Here is a 9,695-nt window from a genome sequence, read left to right as displayed (position 1 = left end):
ATATGATGTGGTTAAGAAACTGCAGAAGGAATAAACTGTCCACTGCACAGAAAGTTAAAAAACATAACGTAAAGTGTAAAAAGAAATTAAAAAGGAAAGCAGCAACCTCCCATGCAGGCCCAGTTGCTTTTGCGGGCTCCGGACATAAACTTGCGGCAGTAGAAAATTGGTTTGCTGTTCTCCGAGTCCTTATCTCTCTCCTGTGTCGTCAGACCTGGAATGATGATGCAAGCTGCTTACCAGGAGTTGTCCCTACTGCTCACTGATGCCATGCTCCCATGCTACCCTGGCCTGCTCCTCCTTTCCACCACTCACTGGTTGGGACACTTTACGATGCAATGGGCGGTGTTTGTCATCATCTTCGATTATCATCCCCTCCTCGTTCTCCATGTTTGGCAGCCGGGAGTGATAAGGTTTGGGGGGTAGAGCAGGAGGGTCCATGGTGTCCTGAGGAATGACTCCAGATGGAGCAGAGTGACTTCGGCATGGCTGGGATTTGAGCGACTCTAGGACATCAGGCTCAGAGAGACTGTACCTGACAGGGAGGTAGGGTGTCTCTAGATCTTCATCAGTGTTCCAGGCCTGGCTGGGGACAGAATCCATGGTGTCTGTGCGAGGAGGTGGTTCGGAAGAATGTCCAAAATTACTCTCACTCAAGGAGGAGACACCACTGCTGGCACTGCCGGATAAAGTAGAGTTACTTCCATCGAGACCAGACTGCGGACTGGTGGGTGATGCAGGGATAGGATGAAGTGGGGACTGTTTGGAGAAAAACAAACCCAGGTTAAAATTGACAAAGGAGGCAACACTGCATCTTTGACAGTGATGTTAACAATGGTGCAGTTCCATTTGTGCTCAAAGTGACAATTAGTTTATATGTGCACTTCCCTGTCTTGTATGCAAGTAGCTCTTGTGGGCAGACAAGCGCACAACACGAGAGCTGTTAAAAGAAACAGTAGTTGAGGTGTTAATCAAGCTGCCTGAAATCACAGCATATAATGCAAAGAAGGAAAGTGGAAGGGGCCTACAACATGTTTAAGTTAATTCTATGGAATTCAACTCTAGACTAGGTTATGAGGTTTCAGTGGATTTTCTCACGTGTAAGTTACTAGGCATGTTAAGCTGCTTGGTGGGACTGGAGGAGGAGGGTTCCTTTAGGAGCCTACTATTTTCCTCCTATGTCCCTCTCTGCTCTCCTGCCACTTCTTTTTTACCTTGCGCAATGTTCGTGCAGGCAGTGCTGGAGGAGCATCACTGAGCTGGTGATGGAAGGCATCAAAGTGCAGTGAGTAGTGTCCTGGAATGAGACAAGGATCAGAAACGCAGACTTGTGCTGCCCCACTGCAGCGAAAGAGCTGAGATTTTAGACTCTCAAATGGCAGGTGGCAGCTCCAAATGCTGGTAACTCCACTCCAACCTAGGGCCTCCTTTCTGATAGATAACCACGGAGTGCATCTGTCATGCCATACAATGCTAATGAGAAGTTAAATGCAGCAATAGACTTCCACCCACCCATGTTATCAAGGATCTCATGGCAAGGCAACAGGCTCATCAACAAAGCATCTGAAGTTTCATTTAACAACTTTGTAATCTTAAATTACTGCTGAAGATGGCCACTGGCAAGAAGCCAGGCCAAACTTCAACACTCGCACACCTTATTCTAGTCTCAAAATGCCCACAAGTCCATATATTACTATAAGAACTGTACAAAAAAATTGAAGATTTTGGAAAAAAAAATTGAAAACTTTGTCCATTGCTAATAGCAGACCAGGAAAGACTTTGTGTTTTTGTTTCTGATTGTTTTTTATAGGGGGGAAAAAAAAGGCTAAGGTCAGCTTTCAGGTGGTCTAGGTTTATCTCTGCATGACTGCAGGCATTACGCAGCAGGCCTGCTGGGCATTTCCTTACCATGGGGCAGGCTTCGGGGAGGTACTGGTGGGGCCAAGATGCTCCCAACGTGGGCAGACAGGAATGGCAGGGTCTCTCTGGTTCCGCTGTCTAGGCTCCAGCTACTGGGTGCTGCTGGCACAGCTGAAGGATTGAAACACATTTAACTTGGGTAACATCACACGGAGTTTGTGGGGCCAGAAGGACTGGCTTTCCAGTGTGCTCCTTAGTAGTAAAGAGAGAGATTCTAGGACTTAGCAAATGGTAGGACTGAAGGCATACAAAGACACCACCTAGTCTACAGCGTGTTAAGTTTATAGGTTGCTTTGTTAAGGAAGCAAGAGTTAGGCGATCATAGTGTTAGTCTACTCATCTCCCCTCCATGACCCCCTTGGCTCATTTCTAGTAAATCTGAAGAGCAGTAGAACTGCTAGGGTTTTTTTGCAAACTGGTGAGTGAGTAAAAATGAAATTTTGCTGATGGAATGGCAGCTAGATTTCAGCTGTGAACTGTTCTGCTTGGCAGTGAATGATGACAGAGCAGAAGGGAATGTGAGGCAGAACCCTCATGAAACATAGGAAGGCCTGTTGCTGCACTACAGTGGCTAAATGAAGACTGAATAAAGGACATTAGGGCAATTATGCCTCAATCTATTACAAAAGAAATCATGACTTTAAAGCCCCAACTTACTAAGCTACAGAGCTGATTAAATATTTTGTGATCAAAATTTTTTAAGACAGTAATGCAGACTGCTTGTATTATAAAGTCACCTGAAGAGATCAAGTCAGATCAGAAGGACAGAGAATGATCTTCATGACTTTGGTTTTTCATAGAAATAAAAGGTGCTTCTTTCTAACATGAACATTGTTCAAGGTCTTGAGAATTCTGTCAACCTTAAACATTATTAAAATGTACCTTCCTTTCTTCCAAACACACTGCAAGACTTGATTCATTCTGAGAAGACAGACATGCAGTAAGTGTATGTTTATTTAAAAATGAACAAGCCATTTCTTCAGATTAGAAAATAAAAAAAGGGAAAAGTAATTCAGTGAGCCCACCAAAGAAAACTGAGATAAAAATGTCTTTTTTCCATCTTCAGTTTGGAAAATGGAAGCCTGAAGAAATAAACGTGGAGTTTGACATCTGAAGAGGATTTCTCCGTAATTAAAATGCCTGCAGCCATTGTTGGTGTGTTTCTTTTCTAAAATGACTTTGAAAGGTTTCTTTGCGGTTTTTTTTTTTTGTTTTTTCTCCTTAGTTCATGAGTTAGCATGAACACAGGCCCCCCCAAGACCTAACATTCCCTGAAGTAAAAAAGATCACAAAGTGACAGCTTCATAAGACAGAAAACCTATAAAAATATAAAAGTACATGTTGTTTTTAAAGAGACACCCTCAAACTCAGAAAGACAAAGAAGATAGGAAGAATCTTGACAGAGAACAAGTTAGAACCAAGGGATACATCTCAACATAGATAATGAGGCTTCAGATTAATTTTCCGAGTGCCCCTGCTCATGCTTTACACATACCAGAGTGCTCTAATTTGCACTGCTGCAACTGGTGTCAGAAGCCTAAAACACATGGACAAGATGTACAACAATGCCAGCCACGTGAAAAGGACAGAATGAAACCTGATTTGCTGGGCCTGTAAAATGCTTGGTTTTGGTTGTTTGTTTTTTGTTTGGTTTTTTTTTTCTTTCTTTTTTTTTTTCTTTCCCCCCCCCAAACACCAAGATGCAGTAGAAGAATGTGAATAAGAGAACATGTTACCTCAGTGCAATAATCCATTTATATGTTCTCAGTGTTCCCTCATTCACAGCTTTTTGAGTATTTAGGAGTGCTGGAAATCATCCTAAATTCAGATGATTTGTGAGCTGCTGCCGCCTGTTAAAGCCAGTGCCTTACCCAAAATGCTTCAGGGAGGAACCTACCCAGGGAGCTCTTAGTGCTCTGTCCTAGCCCATCTCTCTCTCCAGAACAGTGTTCAGTGGCTCCGTGGCCAAGATTAATTAGCAGGGAAGCCTCATTTGCACCATTCTGCTCTGGGCGACTGATGTCACACTGCCGTCAATGAGAATTACTGAGCAGAGCTTCTGACATGGCAGGGAAGGGGGTGGGTAAATTCGTGGAGTGTGACTGTTAACAAAAATGAAGGCAGATGGCATCCTGACTTAAAAAGAATGATGAGGGTTCAAGGGCTGCAAAGAAAGCCTGTGACTGTATTTATGCTACCAGCCTGGCTGAAGAGCTGAGATTGCCGTCACACCATCCCCTAAGAACAATTACTGAACATCATCTGTGTCTTGAATGGCTTCTTTGGGCCTCAGGAGGGGATTCAGTCTTTGATTCCCTTATCTTTGTGCTGTATACTACACTCCTGCGTAATATCACCCACAAATACAAATTCAAGTATTTTTCCTAGACAAGTAATAAATCTACCTTCCTTTTCCAGATCCTTCTGCTGTCCAGTGTAAAGATCTCACCACCTCTGACATATGTTCAGTTCAAAATAACATGGCAATGATGGAGCTCTTAATCCCTCACTCCCTCATCTTAACTATCCATTGTCATCATTCATTACTGTCATCAAGTCATCATTCTGCCATTTATTCAAACTGTACATTGGCTTTTGGTTTCAATCTGGACTGCTCGGTAAGGCTGTCACATTTTTAAAGTAGTGGATTCTGATTTATTAGAAATTCTACAGTAAAATTTGGATTTGTTTCAAAAACATACAATTTAGTTCAGGCACAGCTACTGAAACAAAAATACTGATAAAAGTCTAATGGAGTGCATTATGTAGGTCAGACTCGAGAATTGTGATGGTCTTTCCTGGCCTTAAAAATCTTTTAAGATACCATTTTTCCCAGCCATACACATGACTGTTGCTTGCTTAGGCAGCCTCCTTGTCTCAGATTTTGGCTCATAAATTTTGCCCACTTCTGCTTTTTCAGAATGCTGCCTTTCAGATAATTTTTTTGAGCCTATCGCTTTGTCCATGGCACCCCTTTCACAAGCTGCTCCTTTTCTGTTACACCAAACAAACCAACTCTTTCTCTTGTGTGTTTTTCTGCAAGGGTTCTGCCTATTTTTTTTCAAAGCAGTGAGTTAAAAAAGCATACTTTCCTCATGATAAATAGATACAAAACTACCTCAGAGAGGGATTACAAGAAATATTTTGAACAATAAATCCATATTAAAAAAACCAGTGTATCTCATTATTTAAAAATACGGTCCAAATCTTGCATTCTTCTTTCAGATAACTTCTGATTTGCCACTTTGGAAGTTTTGCTTAGTAAAGGCTGCAGGATTTGTTTCAGTAACAAAATGCTAAACTCGGAAAGCTTTCTGAAATAAAGAGGTTTGTGCAACCCCACCCTTCTGTGAATGATCTGAAATGACTATAGATTGGCAGTAGGCCCAGTTAATTAAACTGTTAATTAAAAAAATGTGAGAGAATGCACTCTGCCAGGAAACGTAGAAGCCCATTTGTTACTCGCTGTAGCATGACCAGAGTAATAATATTTTAGAAAGCATGCATGCTAACTAGGAAAGACTACCTTTCTCAGCCACAGACAGGTTAGGATCACTGCAAGGTTTGCACGGTCCAATCATTTGCTGGATGAAGGCGCGCTGGAAATTTGGAGGCTAAGGGAGAAGAAAGTTAGCACAGAAAAGTAAAAAAAAAAAAAAAAAAAAGAGAACAGCTTGTGCACATTCCTAGGGCTTTCTGTTTTTTTTAAGCAAAGAAAGTGTTTTAACTAAAAAATTCATAGGAACCTGAGGCTGTGTCTATATTAGCAAGTACTACTGTGCAATACTGGTGGATCTCTAGAGTGTAACAGTGCTGAGGACCCACCATTCATGCTGCTTGTGTTCTCCGGAGGAGTTATTTTAAACTAGCTCTAGCCTGGTCTTGTGCCCATTAGCAGCTGGAATGCATCACACGCCCTTCTGGAGCTTACCTTTTGCTTCGGTTCATTTGAAAGAACTGAGTTTGCATTCTCTCAGACAGTTCTCTGAGGTGAACTGAGGTGTGGTGAGTGGGCATGATCAGGAGATTCCCTTCAAAAGTGTGTGCCAGGGCCAGATTAAAATGCTTACATGTAGGCACATCCTGAATTTTTCATTTTGTCCAGAGAAATTAGTAGATATAAGCACAGATTGTTTGGAGACAATGTATCAGTATATTACTTCAGCCTCCCATGGTTTTTGATACCTCTGGAAATCACCATAAAGCTATTTAGAATCAACTTTGAGGTTAGCTGAGGCAGGATGGCCCTGGTTCTAGAAAAACGAATAAATAAAATGGTATGATTACTTGCAGTGGACCAGGGCTTAGAGGATAAAGTTGGGAAGTAAGAAGAGTCCATTTTCACAGGGCGTATCTACAATTTTAACAGTCATCACAATTTGTATTGCTTGACTAACAAAGCTCTAGGGGGTGATTAATATGAAAAGTTATGCATTGCCTCTGAAAGTGATCCTAAGTAGTTGTGCTTTCCAAAAATAAAAAGAGAAGCTTTAAAGTGGTCAAAAGTAGTAAAAATAAAGTAACAGTTCCAGGTGCTTGAAATGACATAAAAGAAATGAGATCTGTTACCTGTCCGTTTTCCATGATAGCTGCAGGATACATGGCGCTGCTAGGTCGGTCCCGATGGGCTGGCAGCAACATCATCATCTCCCGAGAGTGGCGATACTTATCTGGTAGAGAGGGAGAGCCTGTAAACAAGTGAGAATAATCACGTACACGTGACAAACAACAGCCATGTCTCCGCATGCCCAGGGATCTAGTCCTCCTTTGCAATTTGTTCAGACGGATGATCTTACAGGACTCAAGAAAACACGGTGCCGAGCCCACTAAGCAGCTGACTGTTGGTGGGGTGCATAGCATGTGGATGAAATAAGAGCTGGCTTGTTATATCCAATTAAGGACATACTATGTCAGGTGTATGATATGTATGCATCCCTAGCTGGATGTTGCAAAGTGCTTCCTCCTAAAACCAACAAACAAAAACGTGGGCATCTGTGTGGAATCAGCTGCAGCTGTGCTGTACAGTGCCTAATGCTCCCTCGCCCCACAAAGTACTGTAGAGTTATAGAAATGCCATAAAAATGTGCATTTTGGGACTGAATGTGGAAGAAAGGGATAAAAGCTTGAGATACCATTCAGTTAATAAAGCAGGGAGCTACAGGAAGCTACTTCACTCCTCAGCTCTGGCAGAGATAGTCTGAGGTGTTGCCGTTTAGTTGGCAATACCTTGGTTAGCTTCCTCTTTTGTAAAGCAAAACAAAAATGATAATAAACAGAATTTTCTATGAATGTGGGTGGCACTTTGCTTATAATGCCGTTGGGTAATGTGCGATTACTACGGCATGTGTTGGTATACTGAGCCATTTTATGACCACAGGATGCTTACCAATGCTGAGAGTTAAACAGTAGGAATATGCCTAACTATGACTTATCTGTATGGTTGGTATTTAAGATATTGGGGTATTTCATATAAACAGCATCCTGGCGTGTGAATTATTTGGGACTCAAGTCCTTCTAGATGGGTGCCACATAACAGTATGCCTTCTGATATGCAACAGCTGACAATGGTTTTGCCAGAAGAATGATTCCCATGAGTGACTTTCTGAAGTCTGATACTACTGATACATGCATCCCTTGGGATGCACAGTATTAGGCAGGAATTGATGTTCCGAAGCTGCTGGAGTGAGCTGTAATTTGCACTGATTATTTCATTGCGTCACAAACACGCACTTAACAGATGGCAGCACACAGCGCATTACAGAGCCATGCCGGCTTTTGGGGAATACATGCCCCCTTTTGCAAACTTTCCACAACCACACACGTTACCTGAGCAGCACTCCAGCGTATGAGCAAAGGCATTGGTGCTGGTTAATGCAGCTTTTACCCCAGCAAAAGCAAACATGCAGTTTTGGGGACTGATACTCAGCACGCAGTGGAAGGAACAATGTGCCCAGCAGAATGCAGGATAAGGTCCTACAATTGCAATAATTCCATCGGGGTGGCAGATCCCAGATTAGTGTACACCCCCACCCCGACATGAATGGCTGCAGAGTATCTGCATTCTAGTTCCGAACTCATTTTCTCCCCAGACATAAAACAGAAACATAATTAGACAACATTATTTGCTCTTATATACAACATCAGCTTGGAAAACACAGTGTTAACGCTTTATGCTGAGTCTCTTTTACTCACACATCACAGATAGTCCTGTTTCTGCATGAGAAAGATAAGGATGCTGAACTTTTAGGTGTGCCCAGAACTACATCACAGCACAGCCTACACTGTAAATTATTGCTTTTTATCTTGTCATCCTTGTTCTTTTATAGCCAAGATGCAAAACCACCTCTATGTGCCATCAGTTTATATGGGATTATAGTTTCTGCAGACCTTGCATTGCATGACCTGAAAAATCCCACATGTGCTAAATATGGTGGCAGAGTCTAGTTTACAAAACAGCTCTGCTGGCTCGTATCCTAAATTTGTAAATAATTATAAAGATTGTAATAGATTATGCCAAGTATCCAGTCTGCAAACAAAATTAAGTACTGATACTTCTGAATTGTGAGCCACAAGAGGAATGGCTACAACTGAAACTTTTATGAATAATCAGGCCTGCTTCTTTGACAGGTAGAGAGCACAATCACCATGGCTCCTTTCAGGGACTAGCAAAACTTAGAAAACAAAGTCAAAAAGAGCTTTTGAAAGCTTCCAGAACAGCCAGTGGCCATACAAAATGCTGCAGCATGTATCAGGGCTTATTCTTTTTAGCCTGTAGCTTGGTACACTTGATGTGTGCAGCACTGTACGTACTATCAGTGAGAAAGGAAAACCTATGCTGAAGTCAGAGGTAGTTTTTTTAATTATGAAAACATTAATCCACTTGTGACATGTATTAGTTTTAAGGAATGAAACTGAATATTAATGTAGTTAAATTTCAAGCTCAATGAATCTTTCCTCCTGATTCATAATTTTCATTGCCATTATGAAAAGTTTGCTCCTGCATCAAATCATAACTTTTTTGCTTTAAGAAGGAAGCTTTTAATCTAAGTATATGGGTTGTTGCAAAGTGCTGAGTAAGACACTGGAACTCATTTTCTACACCTTAAGATGGCTGTGCTGAGGAAGCAGTAGGGATGCCTTAAGAGGTTAGTCACCAAGTGTCCAGTGGGAGTTGCTTTTAAAGTGCATGGGAGAAGTTCTAAACATATTTTAAATGAAATTACTGAAAAACACCTAATCCACTCCTGTCTCTTTCCGGGCCTTTTTGCATTACAATTTCTGCTTCACGAACATCAGCTTACATTATCTTTTAACTCCAGTAAGGTTAGAGCAGTGCCTCATGAGTCACCTCAAATGAAGCCAAAACAAACTCTGAATTTCTTACTGATCTTCCACACAACAGTTGCTTACTTGATAGGGAAGAAGCTACACAAGGGTCAAGCCAGGTGCAAACTGAAAGATACATAGTTATTAACCTGAAAAATAACTAGTAATGTCTTTATTGTTAGCACAGAATTAGAAAATTCTTACTGTGTTCGGATTACAATTCTATTTAAGACTTTTGCTCTAACTTGTGTGTATTATAACTAGTGTAAAGTTTGCTGCTTTAATCTGCTGTTCAGTGATATGATCAAATCATTAATCTACTGTCTTGATGACTTTTCTTTAAACAAAGTGTTGGATTAATGGCTTTATTATTTTATGTGGACAAGCCAAATAATTTGCTTGTGTTGCTGTTAAACATCAGTGAAAGGTGCGTTTTTTGGAAGTGGAGG

General features: G+C 41.4%; 1 protein-coding gene across 1 annotated transcript in view; it reads right to left on the bottom strand.

Moving 5' to 3' along the window:
• Positions 1–252: 252 nt before the first annotated feature.
• Positions 253–9,695, bottom strand: part of DOCK3 (dedicator of cytokinesis 3) — a gene marked incomplete at its 5' end in the record, with an annotated part of 61,672 nt that continues 52,229 nt past the window's right edge. The window contains 4 exons of the mRNA XM_010080610.1: positions 253–759; positions 1,215–1,297; positions 5,447–5,534; positions 6,490–6,608. Coding sequence (XP_010078912.1) covers positions 253–759; positions 1,215–1,297; positions 5,447–5,534; positions 6,490–6,608 — 797 coding nt within the window. The remainder of the gene's footprint in view (positions 760–1,214; positions 1,298–5,446; positions 5,535–6,489; positions 6,609–9,695) is intronic.

This window comes from Pterocles gutturalis, unplaced genomic scaffold, assembly GCF_000699245.1.
Source record: "Pterocles gutturalis isolate BGI_N339 unplaced genomic scaffold, ASM69924v1 scaffold26109, whole genome shotgun sequence".
In the NCBI taxonomy this organism is placed as follows: Eukaryota; Metazoa; Chordata; class Aves; order Pterocliformes; family Pteroclidae; genus Pterocles; species Pterocles gutturalis.
This window is presented reverse-complemented; position numbering and strand designations above follow the sequence as displayed.